We start from the raw sequence: 15,916 nt of genomic DNA, 5'->3' as shown, positions 1-15,916 counted from the left end.
TCTGGCCAGTTACACGTAAAGGTATCTAAGGAAATGGGTTCTCAGAAAAAGCATCAAATAGAACACGACTGAGGTTTATTATTATCGATATCGTTACTGTCACACAGAAAAACCTTAGTCCTCCTTCTAAGGGCTGGATGGTTAGTATTCCACGTACTGCAGGGACAGATTCTAATGAAATATTTAAGAAATGGGAGATTGTTTCCAATCAGATACAACCTATCAAATACCTTGGAGATGTGCTAAAAATTCTTTTGATATTTGTCTATCCAGAAAAAAAAAGTGATTAATAAGGGAATCTGTAGCTCCCAGAACCCAGAGTGTTTCTTGTAAGGAGCCAGACTATATTAAGAGCCAAGAGGAAGCGAGGTTCAAAGGAAATTCATCTAATATTTGCGCTCTGGTTATGAAAGGGGTGAGAGGCTGTTCATCAGCAGCATGTGGCCAGTTGGCAAGGAGGGCTGTGGGCCAGCCGGGGGGGTTAGTGCGATCACAGACGGACTTAGCACGGCAAAGAGGATGCCAGAGAGTCCGACGCTGTGCAGGCTATTTTGGGGCTTTCCGTGAATCATTTTTTCATTCTGTGCCAGTGTTGACGTAGACAAATGTGTCTGTTGATTGGCTATTGAAGACTTGCAGATTGCCGCAGTAAGTAAGTCTCATCTTTGGGGACCTGGCTCCCAAGGAGGATTTTTTTTTTAAATGATTGACAACTACCTCTAAATATAATGACTTGTTTTCATCAATTTTTATTTACAGTTTTTATATTTTGTTGTATCAAGAGGATGCCACTAGGACTTAACAAAGAAGGGTAGGAAACAGCAGAGTGCAGATTCTAGAGAGGAAAGAGAGATTTATTTTTCAGTCGAGTGGAGTGATCAGCAAATCTGCAATTGATCATTCATTTAACACACTTAGAAACAGCAATTTTGCGCTGGAGACCTAAGGATATGGAGCTGGCTCAAGGTCGCAGGAAACGTGTCTAGGTCTGGATTCCAAAAGCCCTTTTACATGAGGTACAACTGCTAAGCATCAAAAGGTTTAATGACCAGCCCGTAGGTTCTAATCCTCACTCTGCTCCTTCCTGGCAACGAAACTCGGTGAATTATTAAGGACAGATCGTCGCAAGTTATTGAAGTTTATTCACATGCAAGATGAGGGGTCAGATGGCCAAGATCTCCCCAACTCTGAAGTTTAGTGTGACATTGGAATACAAGATTCACAGATGGCGTTACAATAAATACACCTGCTGCCCACGGAGCTACGGGTCAACCCCACGGCTAGAGACACGCCTGGCCACTCACACCCTCCTCTATTGGTATCTTCCCCGTTAATAGCCTGGGCCACAGAGGCCCTTCCCAAACCCCGCAAAACCATGGCACAGTCTTCTGGCATCTTCAGCCCCTTCCCCAAGACCCCTTTCACTGTATTAAACATCATTATGTTAGCAGGATTTGGGGATATTCTCTATAACCTCACCTCGCCTGTAAATTTTCTTTTATAGGAAAAAAATACATAAATAACTACACATTCTAAACAATAACCTACAAATTAATTTTTTGGGGTCTTTTGGAAAGTCTTTTGGAAACCGTATATTTATTTCAGCATCTAGTTCTGGAGTGGGCTGTGGCGGCTGAGAGTAGAGTTTGTAGGTAGCAGAGCCTGTTCCAGGAGGTAGCGCAGGTCTGGGACGAGCTGCCCGGGCTCCAGAACAGGCCCTGCTCCCCGGAAGCTACGTGTGGCTGTGGGCTTGTTCTCTGTCCCTGCATTTCTCCAGCTACAGAATCATTGGGCATTACCGGAGGATCGGCCTGTCAGCGTTTTGTTTGGAGAACTGAGTGAATGGATGTTAGGCAGTTAGAGGAGGGCCTGGCACACAGCAAACACCGACTAGAGACCCCGTGTGTTTTAAATAGTCTCAGAAGTGGAAAGATCTCTCATCTGTGAAGGTGTCTTAGCATTTGGGAAATACCCAAAAGTCATTTGGAACAAAGTCTGATCTTAAACAAGCAGGGGAAGCGTTTAGCGGTTCGGGTTGAACTTACGGTGTGAGTGTACAGAATGGAACACCTTGTGCCATTTAGATCATTATCAGGGATGAATATGCCCGTTGCCTTTTGAAGGGATGGCTTTCCAAGGTGACAGGGCTGTTTGAAAAGAGGTGACACATACTACAAAATCAAGCTACATTACAATTATACCTCTGTCTGATGTTGCCCAGGCATCTTTGTCGTGTGCGGCTCGTTTATACAACTGGCCCAGGGCACATGGATCCCCTCACCGTTAATGGGACCCACCAGGTAATATCTGTGAAGGGATGCTTCTGTGTTTGGCAAGGAAACATTTCCCCTCTTTTTGTGAAAACACTCTCTAATTCTCAGTCTCTCAACGAAACTGCGAACACGATGACGTACAAAATTTGTTGTGCGACTATCAAAATTAAAACAAGCTTGGAGCAGATTTCACACTTAATTCTGGAAGTTTTGTTTTATTACATTTACCATAAAATTTATTGTATAATTTAGCACCGGTGGTTGTTCTGCAAAGCCCTTCATGTTTTTATGTCTTATTAAATCTAAACTTACATATAAGCAATTAAAAAAATCTCTAATTCAGTTTACTGGGCCTCAGTTTTTTAAAAAGCCTGCTTTAAACTTTCCTCCTTATACCAACCTGAAGACATTTTATTTGTCTATTTATGTTTTGCAAACATGTATATTGAGCTCTGTCGGTGCTTAGGCACTACACCAAATGCCAACGACGTTAACTCAGTTTTTCTTGAAAACCACTCTATGGGATCAGTACCATGATAGCCCTATCTGAGGGGTGAGAACCTGCCCTCGTTCTCCAACATGTAAGTGATGAACTGTGACTCAGAATCGGACTGTACAAGTGATATTTTGATCAAAGTATTTAAGAAAGGTTATTTCACTTAAAGAAAAAAAAATCTCCCTTCCTGGCGTTTCTTAAACCTATGAAATCTGGACCTCGTAACTGCACAGTACTTTAACTTTAAAATAACCTATGAGGTCTGGAAAAATCATTCTCAAGCATTCAGGGTGGGAGGGGGGGGGGATGGGGCGGACGAGGTAAAAACCCAGGAATGTCAGTGGAAGTCTGCCTCACATTGCTGAAGCATGAGATCCTAAAGAGTTGGGGGGCCACTGGGGTGGAGAGACCTGGTCTGCTTTGAAGAATGAGGTCATGCTCAATGTTTTAAACTCATTAGTCCTGCCTTAAAAAAGGATGTGGATGAAAAAGAAAAAAAAAAGACAAATTAGCATCATTTTCAAAAGAAGTTAAATATGTCAGGCAGTAAAGTGTCCTAATTCTGCCTTCAGGGAACATGTGTCACATCCACTTGTAGTTCTGCAATCGGTGAAACCATCTGCAAGGAATACCCCGTCCCTCATTCTTGTTCCTACAACACACGCTTATTGAAGGAAACGTTACAGTTGGTCAGATACATGTGGAAATTTTCTTAGCATTACCTAATTACGCCATTGGGCCAACGTGTCTTTGAACAAAACACAATTTGTTCTAGCCTAATGAGACAGAGCACGTCAGTGACTTTGACTAATGAGGGCAATATAAACAGTCCAAACAACATATTCTTAATTTTCCCCGTGTTTCCAGGACCACCATTACCTACGACTCATAACCGCCTTCTGAGCCTGTGAGAAGAAGACAATGGCCAGGTGGCTCCTCCCAGATGCTTGTTCCCAAGGCAATATTAGCTCTGGTGGCATTTTGCTCGGAGATCCACGATAACTGCCGATTCTCAGTGCTAACAGAGATCATTGAAAAGCCACACATAATTCCCAAATGGCATATTGTTATACAGATACTAATTTTTTTTATCATGAAAACAACAAATGAAATAACATGTATAAACACTTAGGGGAGCTTCTAGGACAAAGTAGGTGCTCAATAAGCTGAACTATAATCATGTGGATGCACGCCAGAAGTGAAACCGTCCTTATTCTGCTTGTTGCTGCTGGTGATAATCTGCATCCAATTGTGAGTTACCGGGATAAGAACTGTTTACCCAAGGTTTTTCATAAGTTTGAAACTGTACACGGCATTGTGTCTACGTGTGTATTATTGCTTGGAACAAGGGGTCAAAACTTTCATCAGATATTCAAAAGGGGGAAAAAAAAGATATTCAAAAGGGTACCTTGCTTCCTACAAAAGGTTAAATAAAGACCATGGGCCCACAGGAATCATTCGCTTTAACTTGTCTTATAAAGAGCCAAAATCTGTTGTTGGATGAAGCCAAAAATGTGTTTTTTTTTTCTTTTTTTAACACGAGTCATTTTGTAGGCTTAGTTTGGTAGATGGAAGAACTAACCCAGCGCCCAGGCTCTCTCCCCTCTCTTACCACCAACCTCCCTATCCTGCTGTGTACCTTTATTAGAGTTAGTTTGGACTTGAGAAATGGGGGAAGAAACGGAGAAAGAGAGATAAAAGATGTAGAGGCCCTTTAGAGCAATTAAAGTCCACAAAGACGCGGGTATGAGGAATTGGAGCTTTCAAAAAGAAACCCCATTTATCTGCTCCCCTGTTAGCCACGACCTCCCTCAACATTTCAAATGTCACCTTTGATATCTGGTCACTCTAACAGAATATTTCATTTAAAGGCCTGCCAGCGTTCTTTTCTATCGCCCTGTGCAGTTCACAAATCGGAAGACTGAGTCTTAGAACGCTGAAACATAGACTTCCAATGAAAATCAGTGTTCGTATACAGCCGTGGGCTGTCCTCGGAGAGACTTCTGGATGCTGAAGCCAGGAAGATCCCATTCTCTTCCACATTATCTTGGTGCTGCTGCACTAATGGTAGTAAAAGTTTGTTTCTTCTTGTAAAGGAAGCAGATGTGACTTCGAGAAACATGGAGAACAGATGTGCTGAGCAAAAGTTTTTATTTAAATGGTAATTTAGCTGACCGTAAGTTACATCAACCCATGAGGTGAGTGTTTAACATAGCTCTTTTTCACCAATTCAGAAAGATAATTTATATAAGCACTAAAATAGATCATGAACTAAAGAACACACTCCTCTCATCTTCACTTGCTTTTTAAGAAAACGATGCTAAATAAAATTCCTAAGCCTCAGATGTATACGAATGCTTATTGGCCACTGAGGATGCTACTGCAATCAAAATGTCTGAGTGTGCAAACTGCTCGTGGAAATAACATTTCACTCTCCTCACCGCGGCGTAGGCCCTTGCAGAATGCTGGTAAAGGTGTGCTCAGTCCCTGCACACAGAACCTAAAACACCTGCAAAGGGCTAAGTGTTTAAGTAGGGAGCACTTAAAAAAAAAAGTAGGGAGCACTTGACAAGACTTGAAAAAATGCCTATGGCCCGGGTCATTGATGACGGTATGGATGCCTTTGCCATCCATCCCTCAGATCGAGGGAGAAGAGCAGGGCCAAATCCTCTATTATGCACAACAGGAATCATGCCTACAGCACACAGCACTAATTTTAGGAGCCCAAAAAAATGCTGGAATTTCCTTTATACTTAGAAGAAGAAAAAAACTAAACTCTTCAAAGTGTGCACGTGTGTGAGTACATGCACCTCTTTATACCAACACAGTTGCAAAATATAATGTTAAGTATTTCTTTCAGGGAAGAAGGGATCCAGAAAGGCAAGAGTGCCTAGGACTCGTGACCATCTGGAATGCAACTGTGTGGATCAGCCCAGGCCACTTGCTCTCCTATTTAATTCCCAACCAGCTCTTCCCGTCCCAATTCCTTTACAATTCTAGCATCCTCTCAGCTCTACAGTCAACTCATCTTCAACAAAGCAGGAAAGAATATCCACTGGAAAAAGGACAGTCTCTTCAATCAATGGTGCTGGGGAAATTAGACAAACACGTGCAGAAGAACGAAACTAAACCACTCTCTTGCATCATACACAAAGATAAACTCAAAATGGATGAAAGATCTAAATGTAAGACAAGATTCCATCAAAATCCTAGAGGAGAACACAGGCAACACCCTTTTTGAACTCGGCCACAGTAACTTCTTGCAAGATACATCCATGAAGGCCAGAGATACAAAAGCAAAAATGAACTATTGGGACTTCATCAAGATAAATAACTTCTGCACAGAAAAAAAAAAACAGTCAACAAAACTAAAAGCCTACAGAATGGGAGAAGATATTTGCAAATGACCTATCAGATCAAGGGCTAGTATCCAAGATCTGTAAAGAACTTATTAAAATCAGATAATCCAATCATGAAATGGGCAGAAGACATGAACAGACATTTCTCCAAAGAAGACACACACATGGCCAACAAGCACATGAGGAAATGCTCTGCATCCCTTGCATTCAGAGAAATACAAATCAAAACCACAATGAGATCCCACCTCACACCAGTGAGAATGGGGAAAATTAACAAGACAGGAAATAACAAATGTTGGAGAGGATGTGAGAAGTGAGAACCCTCCTGCACTGTTGGTGGGAATGTGAACTGGTGCAGCCACTCTGGAAAACTGTGTGGAGGCTCCTCAAAGAGGTAAAAATAGACCTGCCCTACGACCCAGCAATTGCACTGCTGGGGATTTACCCCAAAGATACAGATGCAGTGAAACGCCGGGACACCTGCACCCCGATGTTTATAGCAGCAATGTCCACAGTAGCCACACTGTGGGTGGAGCCTCAGTGTCCGACAGATGATGGATAAAGAAGATGTGGTCTATGTATACACTGGGATATTCCTCAGCCATTAGAAACGACAAATACCCACCACTTGCTTCAACGTGGATGGAACTGGAGGGTATGATGCTGAGTGAAGTAAGTCAGTCGGAGAAGGACAATTATCACACGGTCTCACTCATACAGGGAATAGAAGAAATAGTGAAAGGGATTTATAGGGAAAGGAGGGGAACTGAGTGGGGAAAATCAGAGAGGAAGACAAACCATGAGAGACTCCTAACTCTCAGAAACAAACAAGGGGAAGTGGAAGGGGAGGTGGGTGAGGGGGATGGGGTAACGGGGTGACGCGCACTGAGGGGGGCACTTGATGGGATGAGCACTGGGTCATATGCTATATGTGGGCAAATTGAATTTAAATTAAAAAAAAAACAATTCTAGCATCCTCACTGTTATCAACTCCTACTTCTTCTGCTGTTCTTTTTCGTCCTTCTTTTGTTCTCCTTCTCTATACACCCCGAGAGGTAAGCCTGAGAGGTGCATCTGAACAAAAAGAATTTTCATGATGATGATGATTGTGATGATAATTGAGTATTGACTGAGCACTTGATCATATACTAGGCTTGGGATCAAACTTTGCATTTATCAACTGGTTAATTCTCAGAACAATTCTCTGAGACAGGTTCTCTCACTAGTTCTCACTGAGGTTCAGAGAGCTTCGCCGCCCTGCACTAGGACACCGCACATTAGACCAGTTACTGAAACCCAGGCTTGCCTGATAGCAGTGATGGGCATGAGCCTTGGACTCCATGGCTTTCAACCACTGGTTAGGAGAATGGCCTGACGCAATTTGCTGAGATGCAAAATTTGCTCTAATAAAATAATCTCGACAGAGACAACGGACTTTTATGTTGTTGATAGAGCAAGAGAAAATTCTGAGATTCTCTCCCACATGTGTAAATGAACTAAACGCAGTGTTCAATCCCAGCATTCAGGAACCTACTAATTTTCACTCGTTAAAGGCAGAGAGATACCATAATGAATCACTTAAGGAGGAAACAAACACGCGAAGAATCTGTTCTTAATACCTCTGAGACATATCACCAAAATATAAAACCCTTAAAATTAAATATAAAAATATACATTAATTAATACAAATAGAAATAAATGAGTACCTAAATTTATAAATGAATATAAAAAAACGTTAAATATCACAAGACAGAATTTTCCCCTAGAAGGGAGTAGGGTGAAGCAGACAATAAAAGTCATCCGTGTTATCTTATCTGTTTGTTGTGAGGACTAAATAAGAGTAGGGAAGTAAGGTCCTTTCACATTGATGAATGTCATTGTAGTATCATCAAATTGTCAGTTCCACAATAGTTCTTCTCACTATTAAAAAGTACACATGAACAAAGGGTTTTTTTAAGTTTTGAAAAACTATATTGTGGATGTTTTTAATAGAAACAATTAGTAAGTTGTGTTAAACAGTGAGAAAGATTAACTGGAAATCGCTATTGTGTAATCAAGCATAATATTCAAAAATCCTGCGCATTGGAAAACATCTTAATAATGATAATAAACATAGTAGTTTGGCTAAGTAGAATTCCAATACATAAAATATTAAACCTGACTTAAATATTGGACCAAGAAAGACAGCCAGATTTGAGGATATATATATGTGTCTAGTAAAATATTAGATGTGGGGATCCCTGGGTGGCGCAGCGGTTTAGCGCCTGCCTTTGGCCCAGGGCGCGATCCTGGAGACCCGGGATCGAATCCCACGTCGGGCTCCCGGTGCATGGAGCCTGCTTCTCCCTCTGCCTGTGTCTCTGCCTCTCTCTCTCTCTCTCTCTCTCTCTGTGTGACTATCATAAATAAATAAATAATTTTAAAAAAACTTAAAAAAAATTAGATGTGAGCTCTAAAACTTTTCCAATAGTTGTACAATGGAAGGGAAGCTCTGATTCCATCACATTCCTCATCAAAATAAGGATTATGAAAACCTCAGAATTTTGCAGTGATTCTAGAACATTATACAAATTATCATTTGTACATGACCATGAAAACAAGTTCTACTAAACTAAATTCTAACAGGTTAAATTCTGGCCAAATGAATTTCCTAAACAGGTTAATTAGATTATGAGTGTAGTAAGAGTTTTGGATTCTATAGTCCAGAGTAATGATAAAGGGGGTCAATTTGAGGTCTGTCAGACTCGTATTCAAATACCACCTTCACTACTTAATTACACATGTTTTAAAGCCTTACGTCCTCCATAAGTTAAAGGTTGGGACAGTTATCACCAGTGTTTAAAGTTGTGAAGAACATCAAATAAGATAAAAAAGTAAAGTGCTTAGCATCATATCTGGCACGTAATGAAAGTTCTCCTGATGTTGCACAGTATCTCCCATAATATATGACATATTTGTAAGAGCAAAGTGCATAGCAGATAATTAATACGCAGTCATTGGTTGGGAGGCTTTCATTACAACACAGGCTCTATTGTTGAAAAATTGAATCACATACTTCGGGTGTACTGGGGTAGGCAAGGTAACTGAAAATGACAAAAATGAGTATTTAATAGACATTACGACGTTGGAAATGGACAAAGGGGCTTTTTTGTCATCAATAAATGCTCTCCTTTTATTGTGTTTGCTAAAATATTAGACAATTATCACATGAATTGTTTTGTAACCTTTGTGTTGAGAAACAGTACAAAAATAAGTGGAAGAATTGTAATGCATTTCCAAATGCTGTAATTGGAGTCATTTAATAGCTCAGCATATAGATCACTAATTAATTTTTTTAATAAGACAGCAAATGTCAGTTTTAAATCGATAACTAAATGCTGGGCAAGACTTTTTTTTTAAAAACAGATTTTTTTTTTCTTTCCTCAGTACTTTTCCTTTATTAATTGTAATTTATTTTAAAATGAAGGCCGTTTCTAACAAACGGATCCCTGAAATGTAGTCTCCTACGCTTCTGCTATATGACCTTTCTGTAGATTTTATTTATGGCCTTATTCTGGCACAACGCTTTGGGGGCAAAATGTATATATATGAGACCATAGATCATTTACACAAATCAATTTCCATGGATGCTATATTGTTATCCTTGTCAAAACTTTTTGATTTGGAAAGAGATATTAAAAGAAATATCTCCCCATATGTGTTTTAATTTCCTTAGAACATAAATATATTTTATTGATTCCGAAGCATGACATATTCCAGCCATAATAACAGTTTATTGCTTTCTAAATCTTTCTTCCTAACAGCAAAACATTATGCTGTTTATAGGTAAATCAAAATGAAATAACAGTGTAGGTATGTTATATGACTTTTTATGTTTCATTAAGAATCATGTTTTCTATAATTGAATGCATATTTCTGATTATAATACATTAGAAAAGATGGCAAATTAATGAGAAGCATAAAGAGCTATCATAGTGGTATTTGCTGACTACATAAATGATTAAAAATACAAGGATGAGATAAGAGACGAGTGATTCTTCAACTTTCAGCATGGAAGGATTACCTCTAACCTATTCATACTTAGAGTAAATCCACTACAGATTTACTAGATTTACTAGTGGAAAGTAGAAAAGCAGGACTGTTATTGGTATATATCAGTAGTTCTCAACTGGGGTCAATTTTGCCCCCCAGGTGATGTTTGGCAACGTCTGGAGACATTTTTGGTTGTCACAATTTGGAAAGGGTATACTTCTGGAACCTACTGGGTAGAAGCCAGGCTGCAAAATATTCTACGGTGCACAGGATAGTTCCCCAAAACAAAAAATTATCCAGCCCTGATATTGACATTGCTGAGGTTGAAAAGCCCTGGCCCAAATCTAGTTGTTTTGTATCAGTTATGTAAATTGGTCCTTTCTACCTCACTGGTAATAGCTAAAGTATGAGTTGCCTCTGTGGCAGCCATGTATGAAATCCAACAGGAAATATAATTAGAAACAGACACTAAAATAGTGAATTATGGCTAAGTAGGTATTTTACAGTATTTGATCATATGAATGATACAAAACTCCTATGACAACTTAATTAGATTATCTTTTTATTCACCAAAATGTCAAAGTAATTGATTTTTGGACTGGTATGCCTTATATTTACTTTCCCTTCACTGTTAGTTGGCTTTCAGTGAAATGATAAAATGAATAGCTGATAACCAGAAAGTGGGAGAATGGGAGAAGGAGAAATTAGGAGGCTTGATTAACCACAGATTGGACACTCTTTGGGGGGTATTTTAATGTAGATCTCCTTTTAGGTTTGTTTAAAAATTAATAATGGAGTCCAATAGGACAAAATATAATTTAAAATATAAGGAAGAAATGTAATTTTTCCCTTTAACCAGCAAATAAAATATAATTAAAGTTTAATTCATTTCCTCTGGTTTGCCACATATACACTTTAGGGGTTCAGATAGAATGGTCTACCATTTAATATGCAATGGTCTGACTCTGGACATCAACCTAAGAATATAGTAAGTCACTAAATTTGTTGATAAAAAAGGAAAATGACAATTTGGAAGACTAAACATTCATGAGTCTCATAATGTATATCTGTTTAACTATTAATTTGGAAACTGATTGATAGGAGTTCCAAAATTACATCTTTCCTTCTCTGTATTCTGAACTTCATGATGGGATCAGCTTGCAGTGAAACCTAAAGACGCTAATGAGATTAAGCATAAAGAAGAAATAAGGGCAAGGTCTCTGGATGAGAACTGTCACTGGAGCCTGGGATGAGAAAAATCGAACCTCTGTTATGGACTCCTCCAGTTCCTCAGGCCACTCGTGCCTCGTTAAGTGTCTAAACCAGTCCTTATTATTCATTCATTATCTCTTCAGTCATTTGACAGTTTGTAAAAGGAAGGCTAAAAAAAATACTAGTGCTTATTAGCCACTGTGCCATGTTATAAAATATAGTACTGCTGGGGGACCACACATCAATTTTAAATTAAAACCTTCTGGAAAGAATTCTTCTAAATGACTGAAATACTTTTCTGCAATCATCTCTAGGGTATATCCCACAAGAATTTTCTAATATATTTCTTCATGTTATATTAACAAATTCCTAATATAATCCATTGTCTAAGGTAATTGCATGGTAATTAACTTGATTTTGATGAATGTAATGTTTGAGAAGAGATGCATGTCTTGGGAGATAATACATACTTCCCCACTAATGTTTTTCTCTTATATTATTGAAGCATAATTTATATTCAGTATATATAACTTGCATATGGCAAAATGCATGTATATCATATTCTATATACAATAAGTTGCACAAATCTTAAGGACATAGTTAACTGAGTATTTTCTATATCTCTACACCACCTGGTTATGTATGTCACCACCATCCAGACAGGGAAGCAGGTCTGGGGTGCAGTGAGCAGGCCAGGTTAGCAGGAGCATAAAACACGCTCTGACAAATAATGGCGAGAGAAGAGAGCACTTCTCTGGCCGCTGCCTTTAAGGAAACATGGCATTCATCCCACTCACGGAGGCTCAGTCAGCTCCTTCTCTCGCAACAGATCATAACCAGTCCTCTGTGCCTCAACGCTCCCAACAGGTTGTCAGTCACTGAGATGTGCCATATTTGCAATTATGCTTTCTGAGTGAATCAGGAGATGTGATAATATCAATTACTACTTCCCCAGAAGCACCTATAGTGAGGGGACATGATGTGAGGAGACGTGGAAGGTCGTACCTGGAATCTTAACCGAGAGAAGAAACAGAGGAGAGAACCACCAAATTGGACAAAGCGTCTGGGTAACATTCACCCTCCAAGATCGGCAGACTGCAAAACGGTATGTGTTGCTCACGAGACAAACTACGGCCTTTAGGAATGAGTAAGATGCAAGAAGTGCAGGAAAAAAAATCAATCTACTCAAGCAAATTTAATTCCCTTCGTCTGGTGTCCCGTCCACAAAATAGCTTCATAAATTTTTCTCTACTTCTTTAAAATCAACTCCACTGAACCTAGTTTAAAGTTTCAGAGTAGATTCAGGTACAATTCCAAGAAACACAGCACAATTTCACATGGAAGTGTAAAATCAAACGCAAAATCAATTTTGTAACACAGTGTGAGTACTCAAGACATTTCTTTCAATATTAACTACAATACGTCCACTGAACACAGTGAGTGGGGGGGGTAGCCAGCACACTAAAAAGAAAACCACTCACAACAAGGTATCTCGCATCCCTGGCTGGGACTTTTGCTCTTTAGAAATGAGACCACAGTTTGGATTTGCAAGCATACTTTTTTTTTTTTCCCTAACAATTCGCATTTGGCATTTTTCACCTAGGTCAACAGGCCGCTCCCAGTTCAACGCGAGTGCAAATGTAGAATTCACCTACCTGCACAAAACCGCATGCTGTGAAGTCCTCAAACAAGGGCAGACTTGGACGGTCTTCTCTGTAGATGGTGAGTTTGTATGTGATCAGGGTCTCGCCCTGTGCTGGAGATTCATCCACCACAAGCATTGAGATTTTGTTCATTCCCAAACCCAGAGGGTAGTTGGCAAAGCTAGAGGAAGAGAAAGAAAGAAACATTCATTCATACATCCATATAAATAAATGATAAACATCAACGTTTATTAAATGCCTATAATGTGTACACAAAAGCAGGTCAGGTCTGTACAACTTCATATGAAACTTAAAATATGGAAAAAATGTGTATTTTGGTATGCCAGCAATTCTCTTGCAGGGCAAGTCATGTCCTCCCTCGATCACTGGGAAGGAAACTAGTATTTATGAACCACTTCTCAGGGTCATACATTATCTCATTCAATACTCACAACAAGTCTATGCCCAAAGTCCCATGGTAGAGTCAGAGCTAGGACCTAGGTTGGTCTGACTTGAATCCTCTTTTCTTCCTACTAGACTCTCTTGGATCCCAGGGATCCAAATGCATTTCCCCTTCCCTATAGCATGGGAACACGAGTATCTTCCTTGCCACCAACATGGCGTGTAACAAAGTTCTATCTTCTGTTCAAAATTATAAACACAAGAAACAAAGAAACAAAGAAAGTTCTGGTGACTCTCAGAAGAGTTAATAGAAAAAAAATCCCGTGAAACTAGGAAAGTTAGTGTCAGTATGTCCATAAATTGTCACCAAAATGTTTATTCAGCTCCTGAATGTTCAAAACTTTGAGGAGCTAGGATAGGGTAGAAGGAAGCTACCCCTAATGAATCTTTTTAATATTTCAATTAGCAATAATCGCACCTCAGATAAACCTCACTGGCTACGATACTGCCACTGCGCAAAGCTCTTTTTAACATTTCAAATCACAAGATCCTCTCTTGTTACAACACCATGACAAAGAGTAGATACAAAGATTGCTAACAGAGTACCCAGAATCTATAAAGAACTCATCAAACTCAACACCCCAAAACTAAATAATCCAGTTAAGAAATGGGCAGAAAACATGAACAGACATTTTTCCAAAGAAGACATCCAGATGGCCAACAGACACATGGGAAGGTGCTCCACATCCCTCATCATCAGGGAAATGCAAATCAAAACCACAATGAGACACCACCTCACAGCCCTCAGAAGGGCTAAAATTAACACAGGAAACGACAAATGTTGGCGAGGATGTGGAGAAAGGGGAACCCTCTTGCCCTGTGGGTGAGGATGCAAACTGGCACAGCCACTGTGGAGAGCAGTGTGTGTGGGGGGTCCTCAAAGAGTCAGAAATGATGCAACAATTGCACTACTGGGTATTTACCCAAAGGATGCAAAAATATTGATTTGAACGGGTACATGGACCCCGATGTTTATAGCAGCATTATCAACGAAAGCCGAACTACGGAGAGAGCTCAAGTATCTATCAACTGAGGAATAAAGAAGATGTGACGTATGTAAATATATATATATTATATAATGATATATATTATATAATATACAAAATGGAATATTACTCAGCCATAAAAAGGCATGAAATCTTGCCATTCTCAACACATGGATGGAGCTAAAGGGTACTATGCTGAGTGAAATAAGTCAGCCAGAGAAAGACAAATACCATATAATCTCACTCATATGTGGAATTTAAGAAACAAAACAGATGAACATAGAGAAGGGAAAAAAAGAAAGAGGGAAGCAAACTGTGAGACTCTTAACAACAGAAAAGAAACGGAGGATTGATGGAGGGAGGTGAGGGGGGATGGACTAGATGGGGGATGGGTTTTGAGGAGGGCACTTGTGATGAGCTCTGGGTGTTATATGCGAGGGATGAATCTCTAAATTCTGCACCTGAAGCCCATTTTACCATCTACGTTAACTAATGAGAATTGAAATAAAAACTTGAAACCAAAGATTGCCAACATCAGTAGAGCACCGATATGTCCCCTTTTTGTTTGTTTTGTGTTTTACGACATGACATCTGCGAAGTGGAAGGGTTTCACACCCTGGCAATCTCTCCAACTGATCTCATGCTTCAGCTTTTCTGAACCTTCAAAGGTTGCTTCAGAGACCTGCTTCCCACCACGGTGTCTCCACTCAGCCCTGGTCAGCGGCCCCGTACCTGGGCCTGGCCCGATCATGCAGGTACACCTTGCACTGACACTTAGAAGTCTCTGCGCCAATTGTCACTGTTACCACATCAAATGGGACTTCAGAGTAATAATCTTTGATCTTCGGGTTAAATTCAGGATTTAGTTCCAAACGTGGATGTGTGAGGATCTGCTTGATATAACACTGTGTGTCATCTGTCAAAACACAAGAAAACAAAACAAAACAAAAATGGCAAACAAAAGATAACTGTGACATGGATAAATGTTTAAAAATCATATGTGATTAAAGTCTTTTTTTTTTTTTTTAAATCCTTTGAACAGCCTTAGTGATCACGGCTGATTTTCCACTTGGCACTCTGGTCTTATTTGATTTGTGGCTTCAGCTGGATTTTCTGTTTTTCAAGTTTTGTAGAGCTTGCCTTATATAACAGCTGTTGACGTTAGTTGGCATTACACAGATGATAAGATTTTGTTCAGCCGTTAGAAGTTTAAAGGCAGTGAGGAGGTGGGAAAATGTCTCACCGGTGGATTGATAACATTTCCGTGGCATTTAGTGAATCTATCAAGCAACGGGTAAATGGGGGCGGTGACTCTGTGAAGTCAGAACAGAAGGGCACCAGCAGGGAATGAGGAAAATTTCTTAATAGGGAGAGTCATTAAACTGCCATTGGATTGATAGAGTAGCTTACAGGCAGTAGGGTGGAGTGAAGAATGTGAAATCCAATATTATAC

The 15,916-nt window shown here is 39.8% G+C and overlaps 1 protein-coding gene and 1 non-coding gene across 2 annotated transcripts in view; both read right to left on the bottom strand.

The window, feature by feature from the left end:
• Nucleotides 1–15,916, bottom strand: part of CPED1 (cadherin like and PC-esterase domain containing 1) — a 263,155-nt gene that overhangs the window by 111,898 nt on the left and 135,341 nt on the right. The window contains exons 14-15 of the mRNA XM_055314580.1: nucleotides 15,196–15,379; nucleotides 13,028–13,196 (exon numbers count right to left, since the gene is read on the bottom strand). Of these exons, the coding sequence (XP_055170555.1) occupies nucleotides 13,028–13,196; nucleotides 15,196–15,379 (353 nt within the window). The remainder of the gene's footprint in view (nucleotides 1–13,027; nucleotides 13,197–15,195; nucleotides 15,380–15,916) is intronic.
• On the bottom strand, nucleotides 13,796–13,940 carry LOC129503009 (U4 spliceosomal RNA). Its single transcript, XR_008663099.1, has one exon. It is a non-coding gene; the product is annotated as a U4 spliceosomal RNA (small nuclear RNA).

Source organism: Nyctereutes procyonoides, unplaced genomic scaffold (genome assembly GCF_905146905.1).
Source record: "Nyctereutes procyonoides isolate TBG_1078 unplaced genomic scaffold, NYPRO_anot_genome, whole genome shotgun sequence".
NCBI lineage: Eukaryota > Metazoa > Chordata > Mammalia > Carnivora > Canidae > Nyctereutes > Nyctereutes procyonoides.
The sequence above is the reverse complement of the archived record's forward strand: the minus strand, read 5'-3'. Positions and strand labels throughout refer to the sequence as shown.